Source organism: Gorilla gorilla, chromosome 2, assembly GCF_029281585.2.
Source record: "Gorilla gorilla gorilla isolate KB3781 chromosome 2, NHGRI_mGorGor1-v2.1_pri, whole genome shotgun sequence".
In the NCBI taxonomy this organism is placed as follows: Eukaryota; Metazoa; Chordata; class Mammalia; order Primates; family Hominidae; genus Gorilla; species Gorilla gorilla.
Genome location: NC_086017.1, coordinates 108,734,153 through 108,756,537, shown reverse-complemented (window position 1 = coordinate 108,756,537; position 22,385 = coordinate 108,734,153). Strand labels below are relative to the sequence as shown.

The 22,385-nt window shown below is 37.3% G+C and overlaps 2 protein-coding genes across 8 annotated transcripts in view; one reads left to right on the top strand and one right to left on the bottom strand.

The window, feature by feature from the left end:
* Nucleotides 1-2,304, top strand: part of RIOX2 (ribosomal oxygenase 2) — a 28,198-nt gene extending 25,894 nt beyond the window's left edge. For all 6 annotated transcript variants that reach the window (XM_004035947.5, XM_055383475.2, XM_019024417.4 and 3 more), the window contains 2 exons: nt 676-765; nt 1,220-2,304. In XM_004035947.5, coding sequence (XP_004035995.1) covers nt 676-765; nt 1,220-1,378 — 249 coding nt within the window. In that variant the 3' untranslated portion in view covers nt 1,379-2,304. The remainder of the gene's footprint in view (nt 1-675; nt 766-1,219) is intronic.
* CRYBG3 (crystallin beta-gamma domain containing 3) overlaps nt 1,569-22,385 on the bottom strand; it is a 127,340-nt gene continuing 106,523 nt past the window's right edge. For both annotated transcript variants that reach the window (XM_031009300.3, XM_055383470.2), the window contains 5 exons: nt 12,771-12,910; nt 9,667-9,790; nt 5,253-5,411; nt 4,111-4,270; nt 1,569-3,326 (listed from right to left, as the gene is read on the bottom strand). In XM_031009300.3, the coding sequence (XP_030865160.3) occupies nt 3,238-3,326; nt 4,111-4,270; nt 5,253-5,411; nt 9,667-9,790; nt 12,771-12,910 (672 nt within the window). In that variant the 3' untranslated portion in view covers nt 1,569-3,237. The remainder of the gene's footprint in view (nt 3,327-4,110; nt 4,271-5,252; nt 5,412-9,666; nt 9,791-12,770; nt 12,911-22,385) is intronic.

The following is a 22,385-nucleotide window of genomic DNA, read 5'->3' as shown; positions in this document are numbered from 1 at the left end:
CATCCCTGTCTAAAAAAAAAATAGTGATTCTGATAACCAGTCAGTTTGAGACATTGTACACTAGGCTAAGATTTTTTTGCCCTTATCTAAGAGGTGACAAAGAATGACTAAAGGCTCTGGAAGAGACAATGAACTGCACTGTGTAACATGGGGAGTGAAGGGAGATAGGGACCATTTGGGAGGGCAGTGTAATTGAAATGGAGTTTTTTATCGATCACACAGCTGGTATTTCTCAGGAGTTAATGACTTCATCATTATAAATTGTCAGTTTATACCTAGAAATGTCAGATTTTTTTATTCAAAAAAGATGGTGCAGGTATGATTAAAAAAACTGAGCATTTCATTGATAAGTTGATACATAAATCACTGCTTTTTCATTAAATCCTGAAGATGCTCTTCCAGGTAGCACTCCAGCTGTTTTAACAACTTAGAATGCCCATTAATTGCCACATACAAATAGTAACCTGCGGTGACTAATGAAGTATAGACATTGTGTGGATGCACACACCTGTCACTTTTTGCCAAAAGGATTCTTTACAGTATTCAATAAATTTCACTTGAGCACCAAGGCTTTTAAAATTTTTCTTGGTGTTGACCTATTGGAAAACCTTCCTAGTACTGACACCTTCAGTGTTGTGTTGTTGATGGCCTAATGCATTTATTTTTTCCCCAAAGGATGAAGCTCAAGAAAAGATGGTGTACATCTATCATTCCTTAAAGAATAGTAGAGAGACACACATGATGGGAAATGAGGAGGAAACAGAGGTTTGTTCCAACTGAAAACAAATGCCTATCCTGTGACTTGGGTGGTGGTTGGGAAGAATTGATTATTTTTGATTTATAGGTAATACGCTTTTTATGGCTGCACTGTGGACTTACCATTTTGCACTACTCACAGAGCTCCTGCATGGGGATGATTAAGTCAGACATTTCTGTGATACATGCACACCAGTTTTAAAACATACTAGCTGGGACCTGTAGCCTTATAGGAATGGTACAATGTAAAACATTTCAAATTACTAATATCACTTACTACATAAATTAGGATGCCTTTTATATAGAAGTTGGCATCTTTTATGTTATCTAATTGTAGTGTGTCTAAAATACTCATGAGGGGTATCAAAAATAATGATGTATTGAGAATAAATTTACAGGAAAATGCTACTTCAATGACATAAGTAGTATACATATATTTTGACAAATAAATTTATCCTTTCAGTCTCATGGACTTCGCTTCCCTTTGTCACATTTGGATGCACTGAAGCAAATTTGGAACAGTCCAGCTATTTCTGTCAAGGACCTGAAACTTACTACAGATGAGGAAAAGGAAAGCCTGGTATTATCCCTCTGGACAGAATGTTTAATTCAAGTAGTCTAGTGCCTTTGCAGAATCAAATGCCTACTATTTTATATGCATATATTAAAAGCAAAGACCTGAGCCGAGGAGAGGATGAATTCAAGTTTCCTTACCTGCGTATCTACTAACATGAGACCTCCCTGTTACAGGTGGTCAGTTGGCCAAATGTACTAACGGGCACATGAAAGAAAGAACAGCAAATTACCAAGTGTCTCAGAAAATGACAAAACCATATTTTGACAAGTTTATTTAATCCAGTGTGGTAGAAAAGGCACAATTCCAATGTATCATTTAGAATTGAATGTCATTAACCTGGCTTTGTTCTTTGGAAGAAACAACTTCTTTAAAGAGCTTCTTTGGCTCTAGAAAAATTTCAAACAATTAAAATAAGAAAAAATTTTAAATTGGTTTTTTATAATGAAAATATACATACCTTTGTGTATAGACAAGCCCATGCCCATTAAAATAAAGTTATCCTGTAACATAAATTTTATTAAATAATACTGCCCCACAGATGAGAGGCACGCAACACCTATGGACAAAAGGGAGTTACAGAGGCTGCTTAAAAGATGGAGAAAAGCCTGAGATTGAAGGAGGAAAAAAACCCAGTATTTAAAGTCTATAAAAAAATACTCAAAATAGTGGGTCTTCGAGTTTAAAATAGTCATTGTTATTTTACATTCTAAAGTGCATATAGGTTGATATTTTTAAAAATATCATTGGAGAATTTAATCTTTATAAAAATAGAGCATTTTTCTGCTTTCTGGCAAAAGTTGGGGATAAAAGGAAAAAAAGTTGTCAAAATGTAAGTTTCAATCCAATTCACCAGGAAAAAATGCTTGTGAATTGTACAGTAAAAGGTGGTAATGACTACTGGAAGCTAAGTCAAAGGTGATTTCCTACCTGATTTTACTTAAATAAAAGTTACTTACAATGGGAGTGAAAAACTGAGGTTTCTGTTATTTAGTAGAGAAATCAACTCCATGTTTACTTAAAAAGAGATGGTAAGGTCAAGGTTCAAATGCTACTGTGTTTTAATTTGGATATTTGAAATTTCTCTTGAGGCAAAAAAAAAAAAAAAATTGATGCCTCTCCTTAAATCTAGGATGAAGTGTCAACATGGAGACAGGTAACCACTGTTATAGAGTCTTGTCACCTAAAGGGATGTCTTGGTTAACACGTAACAGTGCAAGTTTGGCCATAGGTTATTTATTTGTACTTTTTTAGTTTGAAGGACTGAGGAAACAATAGCTACAGAAAATACTTCTTGTGCCTTATTCCTAACAAAGCTGAGGTCCCTGCCTGGGGTTAGTTACAAGTATAAATACTTATGAGGTGCGTCATTATAAAAGCCTCAGTATAGAAACCTTAAAGTTTTTTATCTAGGAAAGTTTAGTATATTTTCAGGTGTTGCTAAAAAATTACTCATCTGTTTGCAAAAGTATGACTTGACCTATAGAAATCTGTTTCTTTATGCTTTGTACTCATACAAGCATCTAGGTAGGATATTAATAAATAATACAGGATAATAGCATCACCAGTGTCCAATAACGGGCCATCAGGAACAGGATTCACGTTTGGTGGATAGGAGAGAAAATAAACACTTCAGGAAACTTGCTCACCACAGCTGGAGATCAGGAATAGAACCTTTCCAAGATATCATAATATTTTCTTTATAGGAACACTGAGTAATGGCAAGAATATTTTGAGCTTTTCCATGGTTAAGAGCGATAGTCTCAGAGGCTGGAGAAAATGTTCATTCTGCTCAGTGATCCAGGAATGTGAGGACAGTAGCTTCCTTTCCACGTCCACAAGACAATGACAGATGTGAGTTTCCTTCTTCGCTCTTTCTAGGGATCTTTCTAGGGATGTTGATTCTCTCACAATATTTCAATGTCCCATTTCTGTGTTTCTTCTCCCTCCAGGGGCTGATTTACAATTACATGAGTCTTGTCACAATAATTTCCTCCTAAAATAGAAATTCCAAAAGAAAAGATTATTTGTTCAGGCAGGTGCTTAGCAATTTCACAATTTTCACAAGCTTCTGTTCAGCTCACCATTTCGGTGGATGAATGTGTCATTTACAAAGAAGTCTGAAATGGTAAGCTGAGTTTGAACAGGCTTAGCCATTATTCACCTCAAATTGGACCTTATTATGACTCAAATTGAAATACTAAAAGGTATAATACATGATTGTATAAGTGGCGTGCCTTAACAATGTGATTCTTTAGAACAAAGTGCTCTGAGAGAACTCTGGCTGAATGTCAGGTACTGTGTTTTTGTTTCTACGCCAACAAAACTGTGACTAACCCAATTAAAGCAACAGCCATGAATAATATTGGCCCTGACCTTGCTGAATTCAAAAACAAGGTTAATTGATACCTACCATAAATTCTACCTGAGGGTTTTTAAGGACCATGGCAATTCCTGGCAAAAAGCTAGAGATGTTTCTAAGAAACAGATGACATTCATTTCATGGTTTATGGTGCTTCAAATTTAGAACTGTTCTGAGTTCACGTAGCAAATGAAAGTTTTACAACTGTACTAATGAACAAAAACCCTAAGCTTTGTTGTTTGGCTTTTTCTGCTAATTGTTTTGTTTGTAAAACTGCCTATCTTAATTTTCTTCAAGCATAATTTTAAATGACTTAACATTTCTCTTATACATAAGGATGTCCTTTACCCAAAATGAGGAGATTTGGAACTGAAACTAATATCCAGGGACACAACATTGGGTATCATCAAAGGCCCACCTTTAACATCAAGGACAAGTTGATCACTGAGATAAGAGCTGATAGTTCCATTTTTATTCAGTCTCCACTTCTGCCTGAATTGCCCATGTTCAGTCCATAGAGCTACTTTAGCTCCAGGTGTGTCCCGGCCACCAATCACATCAAGACATGTATCACTGGCCTAAAAGGGTTAAGAAATGATTAATTGGCAGTAGTATGTTTGCTAAAGTAAGTTGAATTAGGTCCCTTTTATCTTAGGTAAACAAATCATAGACAGGAAGTGTGTGTGTGTCTTATCTAAAAAAATAACTATATAGTATAATTTCAGTAAGCCTTTTTTAATGTCTTCTTTACGGCTGTGGGTAGGAGATGGTACAGAAATAAACCAACTGAAATAGAGGTACTTGTTTTTAATAGGATGTCTACATCTGACAACAGATGTTCAATAAAGATTTGCTGAATTGGAATTAAATGTTAAATCCCTGTTTGCTTAAAACGTATTATGTTGAGCTTGGTTTTCTTATGAAAACATTGCATGATGGGCTAAAGATATCCAGACAATAATTACTTTTAAATGTTTTTCATTTTTGAAGCATAAGAAAAAGTAGATAATCCATTGGTGATACAATAAAACACAGTTTGAATGTTTTTAAAGTAGTGTTCTATTCCCAATGCATTAAACATAACAGAAGGGTCATAGAAAAGAACCCTAAATTTTATTTTCTAAGCTTCTTCCAATAACAGCTTTCTTCTTCTACTGCTTCTTTGTATACTTTGAAAATGAAAGGGTTTCAACATATTTAGAATCACAGAGACGGCTGACTTTATCTGGGCCATCAAGTAAGGAACATCTTCTTATAAAAGCACATTGTCCAACTTAGAGCTGGTGACTTATACCATTGGTTGTAAAAAATCACTTAGGTATATCCATAATATGTGATAACCTTTGTGTTTACTTAAAAATTGAAACTGGATTTTCTTGTTCAAAAAATTAAGTCAATTTTATATAAATGTTTTAGTAATATATGGCAGTATTTTTATAATCAACACCTGTTTCTAAGAAGTTGCATTGTTTTATCATGCCAGTTGATTTGACAGGATTCTAGTTTTCAAAACAAAAAACAGACCAGAAAGTGGCGTACTGTATCAGTGGGATTGCTTACCTTGGATTTAAAGAGTCCTCGGCAGTAGTACCAGATCTGAGTATTCTTTCCACTATAGGGAGAAATGCACACAGATGTTGCCCTGGTGTCTGCTAGACTTCCAGTGACTGTCAGATATTCACCCTGGGCACGGTTCTTTATTCTGATGTACACTGCAGGCTATGACAGGAGAAACAGCCATTTAGAAATAAACTTTTGAATCTGGAAATGAATCCTTCCAGAGGAAGAAAACTGGGAGGGAAAGTGAGAGGTAACTATCTTAGTTGTATCAGTTTCACTCTTATTCCCTTTAGTAAATTTGCATAGATTAATATGGTAAATGCTTAGGCCGTGGAGCATAAAGCTTAAATTGTACAGTCTCTATTACACTTTGTGAAAAGTGCCCTTTGAACAGCATAAAGTAAAAGTTTCTTTCACTAGAATTCCATGTGGCGAGGAGTGGGGTGGTAAAGAATTAGGGACTTCATGAGTTTCATTCAATAGTGTGTCCCAGCTGTGCTGAGGGAGGTAGGGGAGTTAGAATAAGGGTAAGGTATTACCTACAAGGATTTTCTAAAAACTTCAGAAAGACATGTAATCAATCAAACATACTGTGGAGCTATGACTAAATGCCATAAGTTGGCCCTGGGAGGTCTTGAAAAACCCAGAGAGCTGAGGGCACTAGTAGCTGTGATCATTTGTTTATATAAGACCTTTATTTCTTCAAAAGTAGAGACCATGTATGTTTAATGATTATACTTAGGTACTCAAAAATTGTGTAACAAAGGACTTCATCCCCTTGGCCTGGAAGTTTTAAGATACATACAAAAAAGTTTTAAAATATTAAACCTGGGACTTGCCTCTAAGGAGACTAGCTAATATTTATTGAACACGTAGTATGTGTAAGCAGCGTGCTAAATGCATTCTGTGCCATTATGTTATTTGTCAGAATAACTACAAAAACCTATTAAGAAAGTACAATTATACCCTAGTTTTACAAATAAGGTGAACACAGATGTAAAGAAGCCAGGTTCCTCTTAACCAGGATGCTCTCAGACCTATGTTGAAATGCACTAGTTGCTCTCAGGCACAGGGAATAAGAGACGAATTCCAAAGGTGGCAGTGTAGGACAATGAAAGGGCAGGGCACATAATCGAAGCACAACAGAAGCCATTATTTCAGCCCTATGACTTAGGCCTCCAGCCTTAATGTAATAAATGACACCCAACATCCCCACCTTTGGTTCATCTCATTGCCATCCCAATTAGAACCCTGGCTGAGTAATAACAAATGGTCTCTTAAGAGAGCACTTTCATGCTAAGAAACATAAGTGCTTAGGTAAATGCAATAGGTCATATGGTAAGAGAACCAATGAACAGTCTACTGTTTTTGAAACTTGATAGATCAATGTGAAGCTAACTGAATTTTGGTAATTAAACCTTCCTAAGGAAATACACATTCTCAGCACTTAAGCCAACAGAAGGACAAATTATCTGGCCATTTAAACCAGGCGAACAAGATCTCTACTTGGCAAAATGTTTTAAATGTTTCAAATCCCTACTTCCAACATTAACAATGCAACAGTAGTGTACTTAAATGTCTATAATTCAGCTGGATCTACTGCAATTATTAATTCTTGAGGCTTCAGTATATCTTTATTACATTTTCATTACCTTGTACATATAAGAAAACAGGCGTGACCTTCACAGATGACAGAGTTCCAATTACTTTAGGACCAAACATCACAGTTTTAATCAATTAACTCAGGCAAGGTACTAATTACCCTTATTACACATTTGTAGTCTGACTGCTCTGTAATTATACTTAAAAACACTGATATACATTATAAGTACCTTAGTGACTTCCTAATTCCCAGCCTCAAAGAGGATCACATTTTAATTAGTCCTGAATTTCTAAACAAGAATATGAACCAAAGCAGTACCAACAGCCTTACCACAAATTTAAATGTGACCCACAAACTACTATTTTAGAAACTCAGAATTCCTTTGTTGGATTTCAAAACTGTGACCTAAATAAACAAAAGGAAAAATAATCTATTAAAATATTATTTTGAAATTAAATGTTTAATCAGAATAGGAATCAGGTAGCTCCTAAAGCACAGTGAAAGAAAATAGCATACTATTCTTGTTAAAAAAAACTTCTTTGTAAAAGTAGAGATGGCTGTTCTATACTTTACCAGAGAATCTTGAACAATAGGCAGGGACATCCTTCTTCCCCAACAAGGAACCACCATTAAAAAATGAGGAACATATTTTCAGTGTTGAACTTGGCTACTAAAGTCTCTAACAACAGAGGGTCAGCATTATTATGTAGTTAGTAAAAGCTAAACTGAATTCCTATCTCTACTTTGCTTTTTCTGATGGCTTTTCAGTGGGCTTACTCCCTGTTCCACATGATAGGAGTGGGGAATAAGCAAGAGGTAAAGGTCATGAGATCGTCTACCACACACTCTGTGCCAGGAAAGCCATTAATGTTTCAGTATCCCTCAAAAGAGCATCTCAAGGGACATTGTGAATAATAATAATAAAAACTTTCAAAATAAGTGTATTACCATAGTAATATGAGCCAGAGCCATATCAGACTGTTCATATACATTATCTTATTCAACCGTCACAGCAATGAGATGTAAGCAATGTGATCACTGCTTCACCAGTGAGAAACCTAAGGTGCCAAGAAATGAAGTGACTCACCAAGCTGCACTGCTTACAAATGGCAGAGCCAGGATTTGAACCAACAGAACTCATGAGTGGTGGGATGAGCATGGTGTGTGTGCATGTGTGCATGTGTGCATGTGAAGAGGGTGAGAGAAGACCAATTAGGTTAATATTTTATTGGCTACCATTTATTTAACACTTAAGTAAGGGTTAAATAAGTGTCAGGTCAGAACATCAGAGCCTCAGCATTTAGATCCACTAGGCTATATTCAGCTCAGTGCCTGAAATAGGTGGTACTCTCTAAGTGCTGATCTTAGGCTGATGGAAAGTAGAGTGTGGTTGCTTAAGAACACAGATTTTAAAGCATAGTAGATTTGGGTCCAAATCCTGGTTCTGACACTCGATGTGCTTTTATTCTCACAGGTAGGAATCATTATCCCCATTTTCCAGTTGGAGCCTTATTCTTCTCTCAGAGCCTTATTATTCCAACTAGAAAATGGGGATAATAATTCCTACCTCAAAGGACTGTTGTTGGAATCAAGCAAGAAAGTGTTCTGAAGAGATTAGAGAGAGGTACTAATGCCATATCCACGGGCCATCACACCCCTGACAGTTTCACTTGGGTTTTCCACCTTCCATGAAACCTCCCCACTACTCCTACACATGTTGATACTTCCTTTCTCTGAACCAGGGACTGCCTGTGGCTTTTGGATAATTATGCATTGTTTTGCATTTTATGTTACTGCTTTGAGTTGGACATGTTTTACCCAATAAAAATGTAAGCTTTAATAATATTGGCAGAAATCGCATCTATCTTTATATTTTCCATTATACTTTGCATAATATCATTGATCCATCCACTGATATATTCATTCCTTCATTAAATAAATAGTTCCTCAGCTCCTACAATATTCCAGATATTGTTTCAGGCACTAGGGGTAGAGCAATGAGCAAAACATGGACAGTCCTTGACTTCACAGGGTTTTCTATAGAGTGGGAGAGACCCCGATCCAACCATAACGCTAGGGTTATAAACTGCGTACAGTGTTTTTGTAGAAAAAGAACCCCCAGGTCTTTTATGATCTAATGTAGATTGGGAGAGAAGGTGGGGGAGGCATTCTTGAGGACCTGACACTTAAGTAGAATTTACAGGGATGACTAGTCAAATAAAGAATGAGGGAAGAACACGATACAGAGGGTGCAGCCCATGTTAAAAGTCTTAGTGGGAAACCACTCTGTACTTTGATGCCTGTGACACAACCATGTGAAAGATGAGGTTGGAGAAGCAAGGTGGGGTAGGGGGTAGATTGTATTCTAAGTGCAGTGGGAAGCTTTTGAACAGAAGACTGACAAGCAGTAGGTGTGCAATAAATACTTATTTTAATTAAATTGCCAGGATCCATCCTGAGTATTATATAAGTAGGGAGGGGAATATCCAAATGCTTAGAAATTAAAACTAGTACAGTATCAAAGTTCATTCCTGTTACCAAGGTTTGCCACAGAACTTACAGTATCTTAGTTTTCCACGAAAAGTGAACATGGCCAATGAGGCTTTGGACTGAAAACCGAAATCCAATGTTGACTTTAGATACAATCTTACAAATTGGTTAAAATGTACAAGATATCCGCATCCTAATTCACTCCCCCTACTATGTAAATGGCAAACTAAATTAAATGATCATTATTTCAGATGCTGTGGTTTATGACATTTCTACCACAAAAGCAAGCTATTTGGAATCTTACGGTTCTTTTCTCCTTACCTGCTTCATAGGACGGAGGGAACCAATTGTTTTCCATCTGCTGAATGCTGTCCAGTTTGGGATCTCATTAGGCCTGAGTAGGATTTGTCTTCCCAAGAAATTGGATCCTTCATAAGCTATCCACCTATGAGAATAGGAAAGAAAAAAGTAGTGTACTTCAAAACAAAAAAAAAATCCCTCATCAAAAGTATCTGCACTTTGCCTTATAGGGTTCATAAACTTCTAGGTTTGCAGACTTTTAAAATTGCACATTTTTTCCTAACAAAAATCAGGGAGGTATAGGAGAAAACCCACTGGCCTAGACTCAGAAGATTTGGGTTCCAGTTACAATGCTGGTTTCCTTTCTTCCAAAATGAATGCAAGGTTTCCTCCATCTCTGAAATCCTATATTTCTTTGATAACATTGTCATAGCATTATAACATTTAAAAGCAGACCATAACCTCCTATTAACCAGCAGAAAATCACACTCCTGCCCCTAGAGTCACCATCACATGTCCTTCAGGGCCTCTAAGTGTGGCTCCAGTGAACTCTCCAGACATATCTTCTTCCACTCCTCCCTCCACAGCTTCCCCAAAGCCACCAAGACTTCTTAGAATTGTTCACAGAAGTTCTCCATCACCCTCCCCTCTTCAAGGCCCAGCTCCTTTGAGAATCCTCCCCGAAACCCTTGCCTTCAACTTTGGCAGCATTAAAGTGTGTAAAAGTACACTGGAGTCTCAAGTTTGGAGTCCGGAGTCTCAAGACTTATTTAATGGAACACAGTCATGCCCATTGCTTTAAGGATTGGCTACGGCTGCTCTTGCACTACCATAGCAACTTCAGTAGTCATGACACAGACAGATGACCCCCAAACTGAAAAGACTATCTGGCCCTTTACAGAAAAAGTCTGCCGAGCACCACCTTAGGTGATTACTAAGCTTGATGACTAAAGAGAATGTGCTGCAGTCACTAAGAGCACCTGAAATTCTCAGCAGGACTCAAGGTCAGTGTACACAGTGCTTTAAGAAAGTGTGTGCAGGATGAGATGGCTGCCTTGCTTTATTTTGATAAAGCACCTGGAATTGTGGCAGGGGTTGTCCTGGCTCGCACCAAGGGAGGTAAAGCCTTGTGGATGAAGCAAAGAGCACCAGCAGCAGGCAAGGTAGTCTGCTTATCAGATGGACCAGAGCTCAGGAACAGGGTCATCCAGGGCTTAGGACACAAGCTACAGAGGGTTGCTTGTGCTGCTATGGCAGCAACTTCAGCCCCTCGATTTTCCAGATTAAAAACTTCTAAAACTCACAAAGTGCAATATTCCTTAGGGACTTGTACTTCAGGTAATGCAGGAAAAGATATCAACTTGAGCATAAGTTGTGGGGAGAAGGGGAGAGCTGAGGAAAGCTTGATGTATTACAGCTATGAAAGCTTGGGTAGGGATGACTGACTCAACCTGACCACCACTAAGAAAAGTCCTCCTTGCTCCCCACAACCAAGATCAGACTTGACCAAATTATGGAGAGATGAATGAGATGGATGGCCCATTCTTGACCCCTCCTTCCTACACAAATCTAATCAATCAGACTGGTGGAGAGGCAGGTCAGCATGACCACGGACAGGCTTAGCTGCCTCTCCCGCTGCAGATTCTTTAAACTGTCAGGGAAGTTTCAGTTATAAAATCTAGGTAAGATTTTAGGAAAATGTACCTAATTATATATTGATTTAAATGAATTCCACAGTTGGAAAACTGTGTGGGATGGTGCATTTAAGCATGGCTGTCATCATCACAGATCAAAGATGTGGCATAGCATGGGGATTAAAACAAACCCAACTTGTAACTAAGGGAAGCTGGCTGTACATTAAGTAGTATTCTGTAACCTAGGAAAATCCTTAGGCAGCCTTCACTGTTCCTTACTCCATGTTCCAATTCTCTTAAAGAGAATTTGGAATAGTGAGAGAGTAGGTGGCTAAGAAGCCAAAGAGAAGAAATAAGAATGTCAAGATAAAATGGCACCAGTGTTCCAGAAAAAAATGAAATAAGAAAGTGAGACATTTTCAGAAGTGAGTCAAGTATCAATTTCACTCAGAAATGGGAAGAAATGAATTAAAATGTTGTCAAAGACCTATATCACAGGGATGTAAAATTTAGTTAACTGGTAAATAATATATTGGAATCTTATGCTTAGATAGAATAAATCAATTTGTCTGAATAAACATCAAACCATTTAAAATGTTTTGCAGAAGAAAACTTAAGCTATTATACATGTGTATAATATAAAAGCCATTTATTATAATAGTTTGCTTAATTTTCACCTCCACTTACATTATTGGCTTTCTCTTTATCCCCAGATATTTAAACCAGCACAGTTGATTATCACAGAATTTCAAAGCCATAGAAAAACTTTTAAAGCCATTTTTTTATTAACCGTCAAGAGCTATGTGTGTTTTTTTAGTTGACTTTTGCTACCAGAACACTAACAGTGCAGGAGTAGGGGCTGGTTTATATGCCGGACTCTTCAGAACTGGATTCAGAGGCAGATTTTCCAGGAAGCAAACAGAGCTTCAACTTCAAGGCCCCTCACTTACAGGCTTCTCACCATTTCTGTCCTAAATATTCACATTGATATCTAATATTTCTATCATAATTTTAAATTTTTTCTTAAAGGCAGCTTTCTAATTTGTAAAAGCACAGGCCCCTGGGTCTACCCTGACTGACCGATAACCTAAATGAACAACAATACTGGTAGGCAGGCTAGGCCAACCAGTGTAGTCCACAGGCAAGTGAGTACCCTGGAGGGAACTGCTCTAGAATACACGGCTATTAAATCAAAAAACAACACCGAACTTGGTCTTGCCAGCAGTCACTTGCCTTAAGCAGGAAACTGTCTTAACCAAAGTTGCTGGGATATTGAAATTTCTTCTGAAAAGAAAGTTCAACTGGGTAAAGTCATCTGATTGACCTACTCTATGACACATGCTGTGACCATATGGTAGCCCTTCTCTTCCAAAGGGCTCTTCCTCAAGACCACTTGAATGCATACTACTACACAGCGGACTTGGTTTGCAACTCTGCAACTCTGTCTTAAAACAGTAACTGAACCAGACCATGCCTTTTTCCCATACTTACAGTCCACTTTTTACCCACACAGACTGGGTGTAGAAGTGCAGGTCCTTGTTCAGAACAGAGTTCACAGCCTCTTCTAGATGTAACTCTCTTCCCTCACAATGCTCCAGAGCAAAAAGGCTGATGGAGGGTTCTTCAAAAACCTATTAGCAGAAAAAGAAAGCATCACCATAGGAGTGGCCATATCTCAGTGACATCCCAGTCTGAACACAGGGTACCCTGAATCCACTGTATTCTTAAATGCACGGAGTTTACTGTTTTACTCTCTAAGGTTGCTATAGTCAAAACTGCACTGGAAAGATTAGATTAATAATTTTTGTTCATTTTTTTGTAAACTAAAATTCAAGTTATCAGAAAAGCAATCAATCTCATAATAAAAACAGCCATAATAAAGAGACCCATGATTCCAAATCACAGATTAAGGTCTTGTGGTACTGTAATATGGACCATAATTAGTCCTGCCAATGCTTTTAGCTGGCAACAGAATAAATATGGAATGGAATGGCACCCTAATTTCTAGGAGGTCACAGGAGCAGTCACTAGGAATGTAAGACTCTGTGGTGGTAAGCTCCTAAAAATATTCCTAGGAGGAAGAATAAAGGCATTTTTAATTTAAAAAAAGCTGAAATGCACAAGAATGGTGGTGATTTCTGCATTAAAAGTATTTCTTCAACCCATCATGTCAGACAAGAATAGACTCAGTATTGCTTTTTCGTTCATTAATGTATGCAAGACACCATGTTAAGAGACTTTTGGGGGGATGATAAAACAAGGCACCATCTATCCTTGTGTCTGGGGAATTACTAACAAATAGCTAAATTAAAACTGTACAGATATTGTAATGTAATCCAGCGCAGAAAAAGATATGCTGTGTCAGAGTCCTCAGTAGAAAGCTAGATTATTTTTAGCAGAAGGGAGCAGGAATCAAGCTTCATGGATGTGGTGGCTTGTGAGCTCAGTCTCAAAGGATGCAGTGGATCTGGAAAGAAGATGGTGAACAGAGGGAAAACATTCTGTGCAAAGCAAGACAAGAGAAACACATGGGACATGTTGGGGGAACGGCAAATCAGCCCAACAGGAAACAGCGGCAAGTGCTCCCACAGTTTGTTATGGTGCATTGCACTGCTTGCTTCTCCTCCCACACTGACAGGACAGAGACAGATCTATTCCCAGTGGAAAGTTCTTGAAGGCTTCTGAACTAAGGACTATGAGTGGGCTGAAGCAACTGCAACTCGGTAGATAAGAAGCAAAGCACTAGCAGCAGGGGCAGTGGAGGGTCAAAGAACAATAAATGAACAGGCAGAAAATAACAAGCTCTCACAGTGACCCTCACAAGGGACCTGCTTATACTTGCATAAGAGAAGGATGACTTATGAAAGAGTTTTTCTTTGCAGCAGTGTTTGGAACAGTGAAGGGTGGGGAATGATTTAAATGCCCATCAGGAGAGGACTGGTTACATAAATTATGGTTCATACACAGAAGAATCATATACAGCTGTAAAAAAGAATGGGGAGCTCTTTATGAAAGATCACCAAGATATATTCTTTAGAAATAAACACAAAGGATGGTATGAAAAACATATTTCATATACTACCATTTGCAGAGAAGGAAAATTTCTGTGCACATACATATGTATGCGCTTGTACACACATTAAAATTTTTCTAAAAAATAAAAAAAAACTGGTAACCATGGCTGCCTGTTGGGAAGACTGCGTAAGAGAAGATAAAGGGCACAAGTGGGAGCAAAGTTTTTCACTAAGTGCCTTTCGGTATATTTTGACTTTTGAACCATGGGAATATTTATTTTAAATTGGTATTATTAATTTTAAGTTGGTAATTATTACACGCTTGCATTGTGTATATGTATTTTTTAATGGCCTTCAGGAAATCTGTCTGACAACAGTATAAGTGAAGAATAGAGAGAATGGAAGTAACGGCATCAGTACTGGTGCAATATATGAGGTCAGAGAAAAATAGACCCAGACCTAAAACGGGTTAGGGGGAAGGTTAGGAGTAAGGGATGGCCAGGAAGACTATTAATATCACAGTGATAAAACAGACATGCTAGTTAAGGCAAACAAATGGAATCAGTAATTGAGGAAAAATGTGAAAAGTCATGGCTTGGGACATGCTGGTATAATCTGTTACATATAAAGAAATCGGGAGGAAAGCATGCCCAGATGTCTTAATGTTGAGATAGAGGCAGGATAATCTTAACAGCGATGTCCAACATACACTGGACCTTTTGATCTGGAGTTCCAGGAAAAGACCAGGTTTAGAGATGTCGGGTTTGGGAATTCTCCGAATCTGGGTAATAACTAGAGCCATGGATAAGAAAATGGAAATGCAAGGAAACTAGAACTGCACTGACATACACAGGTGGGCGATGATGAAACATGGGAGGTGGAAGTGACTGAACAAATGAACCAGGAGAAGACAGCCAAAACAGAACCCGTTTACACTGTAGAAGTGAAGGAGGAAGAGAATTATAAGGAAGACTTGCCCCATGGCATCAAATTCTTTCCATGTTGAGGAAGAGGGTGACTGAGATAAGGCTGTTTGGGTTTGACAATCAGAAGGCAGCTAGTAACCCTATGAATGCTGTTTCAGCACCATGTCAGAAATGAAGTTAAAATCTAGGTTGTAAGGGCTGAAGAGTAAGTGGTGAGAAACTGTACAGGCTATAAAGGTATACAGACTATTAGAAAAATTTGGTGAAGAGCAGGAGGGAAACGGGGTAGTGGCCTATGAGCATGCTTTGTGGAAGGCGTTAGTGGAATAGAGAGAAGCTGAATACTGCAAGGCAAAAAGGATGTTCCAGGGAAGGAGGGAGAGGTACAATCCATTGCTTCCCATCAGTTCATGAGGAAAAAGATCACTTTGGAAAGGATGAACTCCACCTCTGAAATGAAAGATAAAAAGGATGCCCAGAAATTTCCATTTAAAATCGGGAAATGTGTGAATAAATTTCTCTTTACGTTATGTGGCCAACACTGTCTGCTGATCAAGGAAAGTTTAAAGCATCTTCCAGAAGTTCCTGAAGTGATAGAAATGTTATGTATCTGGACTCTCCAATATGGCAGCCACTAGCCACATGTGGCTTGTGTGATCAAGGGATGGAATTAATTTAAATAACCACAGGTGGCTAGTGCTATGGTGTTGGACAGTACAGATCTAGGGGTTAGAGGATACTGGCAAAGAATGTAACAATTGCTGTGTGCAGTGAGACCATAAGCTAAGATGGACAGGCTACCTAGGAGCATTGATTTTCCCTCAGTAGACACCACTGACTGCACCAGGAATAAAAACTCATCTCTAATCACTGAGTTATTGAGTGGCCACAGGCAAGGTTAGGCACCTCTTCTGCTATCTGCAAAATAAATTGGAAGCATCCCAACAGTTTATAAAATAAACTGAAAGTAAGCAGACAATAAAAATCCACAGCCCTGACTATATTGGTGGATTTTTTTCAACATCTTCACTCTCAAGATTTTTAGAAAGTATTCCACTTTACCTTTTTACACACATCTACTTGTTGAGTTACTGATTAGTGAGGAAGAACAGATGGCAAAGAGCCTGGCCAGTGCTCCAAGTCAACAATCAGCAGCACTCTCCCCAGAGAAGAGCTGGCTGGGGTAAGAGCAACAGACATCTACATCAAAGGCATTTACTGGTTTCATGATGTTAACTGTTTTATATCCCAGAGGGGGGAAAAAAATCTAGAAGCCTATTATGAGAAAGTAATTTAAATGCTAAGCATTATTCTAAGAAAAATTGGCCTGTGTACATTTTTCCTCTTCCTTTTGCAGAATGCCTACAAAGATATATTTCAAAAGGCTGGTATTGTCACTGAAACGCCATTAAATTCAATCCCATCATTCCAGCAATTCTACCTCTAGAAATGTATCTCAAGAAAAGATAAAAAGCTTGATGGAGGGAACAAAAAATGTGTAAACATCCATGTTTTTAAAAATAATGATGCAGGGATATTGAGAAAAAAATTGTACAAGATGACAGAAAATATTTGAAACATTTTAACAGCTTATATAAATTAGTAAGGGTACTCTAAGAAACCTATCAGACAAATGGGCAAAGAAGGTAAGCCAATAGCATTAACCAAAGAAGAGACACAGCTAATAAACCAACGTGGAAAAATATCCCACCTCTCGTAAACAACAAAAGGATATCATTATGTGGTCCAACTATCAAATTTTACATTTGAGAACATCTACTGTTTTGAAGCTTTGATTTTTTTCTACTTTATTTTAATTTAAATATTTAATTTATAAGTATACTTGAATTATAAATGTATTTAAAGGTTAGGAAGATTAGGAAAGTCAACACGGTGCTAACCTGGGCAGGATGATGGGGGGTGGTTAATAATCTTTTGGAAATAAAGGGTACTGAAGAACTATTAATATTTTAAAATCATATTTTTCTGATACATTTCCCTAACATGAAAATAGGAAGAGATATCAACTATTAATAATCTTTAAAACTGAAGATGACACAGTAATCCGAACTTTCCAAGCATAAAAAAAAAATATTTGATTACAGTTTGAGCTCTACAAATGTCTTCGCCTTAGTCCATGTTAACTTTGAAGCTGGCCAACCATTTGTGGCTAAAGGCTCTTCTTAGATGTCAGCAGTTAACAGGACATTCCTGCCGGATTAAGTCTAAATCATGCAAAGAGGATACAGTTTCTAAAAGGAAGATGTAGTTGTCAAAGAAAAAGAATACTCGACCAAATTGTATAAATGAAAATTTCAATACAAAAAAAGACAAAACTCATTGTTCCTCCTCATTCCATCAACTAAAATAATAATTTAAATAATTTAAGTGATAATAACAGTAGAAACTAACATATATAGCACTTAATATGTGCTGAGAATTATTGTTCTAAGTTATATACCTATATCTGTATCCATCCATAGATATATATGTGCAATACCTTATTCATTGTTCTGAAATCCAAAAAGCTTTAAAATCAAAAATTTTTTTCCTAGTCAATAAAACTGAATAAATTGAAGTCTATTTATAATACTACCCAATTTGTGTAGCTGTGCATAAATTTCACTATAGGAATAGAAATATGTTTAATTAGGGGTGCAGTCCAGAACCCTGCTGGGTGTGTTTCCTTTTAGGCCATACATGAATCATATTACTGTTTAAAATTTGAAAAACTTTAAATCCCAAAATACATTCAGTTTAGGGATTGTAGAACTGTATTTTTTCATTTTTTTTCCTATCAACTTTTATTTTCTGTTCTGGGGTATATATGCAGGGTTGTTACATGGATAAATTGCATGTCACAGGGGTTTCATGCATAGATTATTTCATCACCAGGTAATGAGCATAGTACCCAATAGGTGGTATTTCAATCCTCACTCTCCTCCCACCCTCTCTGCTCAAGCAGGCCCTGGTGTTTATTGTTCCCTTCATAGTGCCCATGTGTATTTAATGTTTATCTTCTACTTATAATTGAAAACATTACATATTTGGTTTTCTGTTCTTGTGTTAATAAGCTTCAGATAATGGCCTCCAGCTGCATCCATGTTGCTGCAAAGAACATGATATTCGATATTCTGCTTTTTTTATGGCTGCAGAGTATTCCATAGGGGCTATGTACCACATTTTCTTTATCCAGTCCAACGTTGATGGGTACCTAGGTTGATTCCATGTCTTTGCTATTGTGAATAGTGCTGCCCTGAATATACATGTGCGTGTGTCTTTATGACAGAATGATTTATATTCCTTTGAGTATATACCCAGTAATGGAATTGCTAGGTCAAATGGTAGTTCTACATTCTCTGAGAAATCTCCAAACTGCTTGCCACAGTGGATGAACTAATGCACATTCCTACAACCAGTGTAAACATTCCCTTTTCTCCACAATCTCACTAGCATCTGTTATTTGTTGACTTTTTAATAACAGCCATTTGGACTTGTATGAGATGGTATCTCACTGTGTATTTGATTTGCATCTCTCTACTGATTAGAGATGTTGAGCATTTTTTCATATGCTTGTTGGCCATATGCATATCTTCTTTTGAGAAGTGTCTGTTCATGTCCTTTGCTCCCTTTTTAATGGGGTTGTTTGTTTTTTGCTTGTTGATTTGTTCCTTTTAGATTCTGGATATTAGACCTTTGTTGAATGCATAGTTTGTGAATATCTTCTCCCATTCTGCTGACTGTCTGTTTACTCTGTTGATAGTTTCTTTTGCTGTGCAGAAGCACTTTAGGTTAGGTCCTATTTGTCAATTTTTGTTTTTGTTGTAATTCCTTTTGGGGGCTTCCTCATAAAATCTTTGCCAGGGCCCACGTCCAGAATGGTATTTCCTAGGTTTTCTTCTAGGGTTTTTTACAGTTTTAGGTTTTATATTTTAGTCTTTAATCCATCTTGAGTTATTTTTTGCAAATGGTGAAAGCAAGGGGTTCAGTTTCAATATTATGCATATGGCTAGCCAATTATTCCAGCACCATTTACTGAATAGGGAGTCCTTTCCCTACTGTTTATTCTTGTCAACTTTGTCAAAGATCAAATTTTTGTAGGTGTGAGGCTTTATTTCTGAGTTCTCTAACCTTTTCCATTGGCCTGTGTGTCTGTTTTTTGTACCAGTATCATGCTGTTTTGGTTACTGTAGCCTTGTAATATAGTTTGAAATCAGGTGGCATGATGCCTCCAGCTTTGTTCTTTTTGCTTAGGATTGCCTTGGCTATTTGGGCTCTTTTTTGGTTCCCATGTGAATTTTAGAATAGCTTTTTTCTAATTCTGTGAAAAAATGTTGGTACTTTGGTAGGAACAGTATTGAATCTGTAAATAGCTTCGGGCAGTATGGCCATTTTAATGACATTGATTTTTCCTATCCATGAGCATGGAGTGTTTCCCTTTGTTTGTGTTGTCTCTGAGTTCTTTCAGCAGTGTTCTGTAATTTTCATTGTAGAGATCTTTCACCTCCCTGGTGAGCTGTATATCTAGATATTTTATTCTTTGTGTCTATTGTGAATGGAATTGCATTCTTGATTTGGCTCTCAGCTTGGACGTTACTGGTGTATAGAAATGCTACTGATTTTTCTACACTGATTTTGTATCCTGAAATATTACTGAAGTTAATTATCAAATCTAGGACCCTCTGGGCAGAGACTATGGGGTTCTCTAAGTATAGAATCATATCATTTGTAAAGAGAGATAGCTTGACTCCCTCTTTTTCTATTTGGATGCCTTTTACTTCTTTCTCTTGTGGGCTTGTTCTGGCTAGGACTTCCAGTGCTATATTGAACAGCAGAGGTAAGAGTGGGCATCCTTCTCCTGTTCCAGTTTTCAAGGGAATGCTTCCAGCTTTTACTCATTCAGTATGATGCTGGCAATGGGCTTGTCATATAAGTCTCTTATTATTTTGTGATATGTTCCTTCAATGCCTAGTTTGTTAAGGGTTTTTATCATTAAGGGATGTTGAATTTTATTGAAAGCCTTTTCTGCATCTATTAAGATAATTATGAGGATTCTGTTTTTAGTTCTGTTTATGTAATAAATCACATTTATTGATTTGTATATATTGAACCAACTTTACATCCCAGGAATAAAGCCTACTTGATTGTGGTGGATTAACTTTTTGATGTCCTGCTGGATTCAGTTTGCCAGTACTTTGTTGAGGATTTTTGCATCTTTGTTCATCAGGCATATGGGCCTGAAGTTTTGTTTCTCCATGTGTTTCTGTCAGGTTTTGGTATTAGAATGATGCTGGCCTCATAGAATGAGTGGTCAGAAACACGCCCAGGGTCACTCAGCTAACAGTTATTAATGGTAGAGTCAGGACTTGAACCAAGAAGGTCTCTAAGACATTCAAACCAAACTCTTCACCAGTAAACTATAATCCTTCTCATAGAGCCTCTCTCATTTGGTTTAGAAAGTCAGTTTCAACATGGATTTACCTTTCTTACTGATCTTTGTTTTCTTCTTATTTTAAAAAAAATTATGATACATTTTAAAAAGAATAACATAGATGACCATGTACCTAAAACCCAGAAGTATTACATTTTAATTTTACTATATTTGTATCAAATTTTAAAATAAATAAAACATAGCAAATACAGATGAATTTAAACTCCCACCACCCCCAGAGGTGACCACTATGCTCAAGTTGTAAATCTTTTCAGCTCATGTTTTTCTGTTTCTATTAATGGTTATGCATCTTTTGTTTTTAAAATTTACAGAAAATGTATTCTATTGTAACATCTTTAGTAGCCTGCTTTCCTTGCCTACTGTGTTTGAAATTTGACTCTTCATACATGTAGCTCTCCAATTCATTGTAACTACTATATTTCATTCCCTTATAGGAATGTGTGGTTATTTGTTTCATCCATCATAGCTGCAAGAGACATTCTTATTCCCCCCACCATTGTAATTAACACTTCTTCCACTAGCTATATATGAATAATCTTACTTCCCTGCAACTAAGCCAAACCTTAGTATTTTCAGATTTTAAAATGCCTGTAGCTAGAGTAAGCTAATGTTATTCATAATTGTTTTAATTTGTATTTCCTTGATCAGTAGTGAGGGTTAACATCCTTTGGATGTCCTGAGCCATTTTCCCCTCTTCTATAAACTGCCTATTTATATCCTCTGTTGGTTTTTGAAGTGGATTTTTCTGAATTGGTTTGAAAGAGCTCTTCTAATTATTTTATTTATTTATTTGTTTGTAGAGACAGGGACCAGCCATGTCCAGGCTCTTCTGAACTCAAGCAGTCCTCCCAGGTCAGCCTCCCAAAGCACTGGAATTACAGATGTGAGCCACCACACCCAGCTAAGAGCTCTTCTTATATTCGGTACACTAAACCTTTGTAGGCTATATGGACTGCAAATATATTCTGTGGCTTGCTGTGGCAGTCTGAATAATTAATGCCTGCCTCCTCTCACAAATGTTCACATCCTAATTCTTAGAACCTGTGAATATGGTGAATATGTTGAATATGTTACCTACACGGTCAAGAGGTACTTTACAGATACTAGTAATTAAGGACCTTGAGATGGGCACAATCATCTGGATTACTCAGGTAAGCCCAAAGTGGCCACCAGGGTCCCTGTAAGAGGAAGGTAGGAGGGTAAGAGACAGCAGATAAAGAGCAGAGACTAGAGTGATGCACTTTGAAGATGAAAGAAGGTCATGAGTTAAGGAATGCTGGTGGCCTCTAGAAGCTAGAAAAGGTAAGGAAATGGGTTCTCCCCTAGAGCTTCCCGGATGAAATGACTGCCAACACCTTAATTTTACCACAGTAAGACCAATTTCAGACTTCTGACTTGTGGAACTGCAAGACTGTAAATATCTGTCATCTTAAGCTACTAAGTTTACAATAATTTGTTACATCAGCAATAGGACACTAATACATTTGCCTTTCACCTTTTTCTTATTCATTTGTGCTTTTTCTGTTTGAAGAAATCCATCCTACTCCAGTATCATCAGGATAGATTCCTGTATTTTCTTCTAAGTTGTAAAGTTTGCTTTTCACATTTAGGTTGTTATTAATCCATCTGGAACTTATTTTTGTGTTTGGAGTAAAGTAGGATTCTAACTATCTTTTTCCATGGAATGGGTCAATTGTCTCAACACCATTTATTT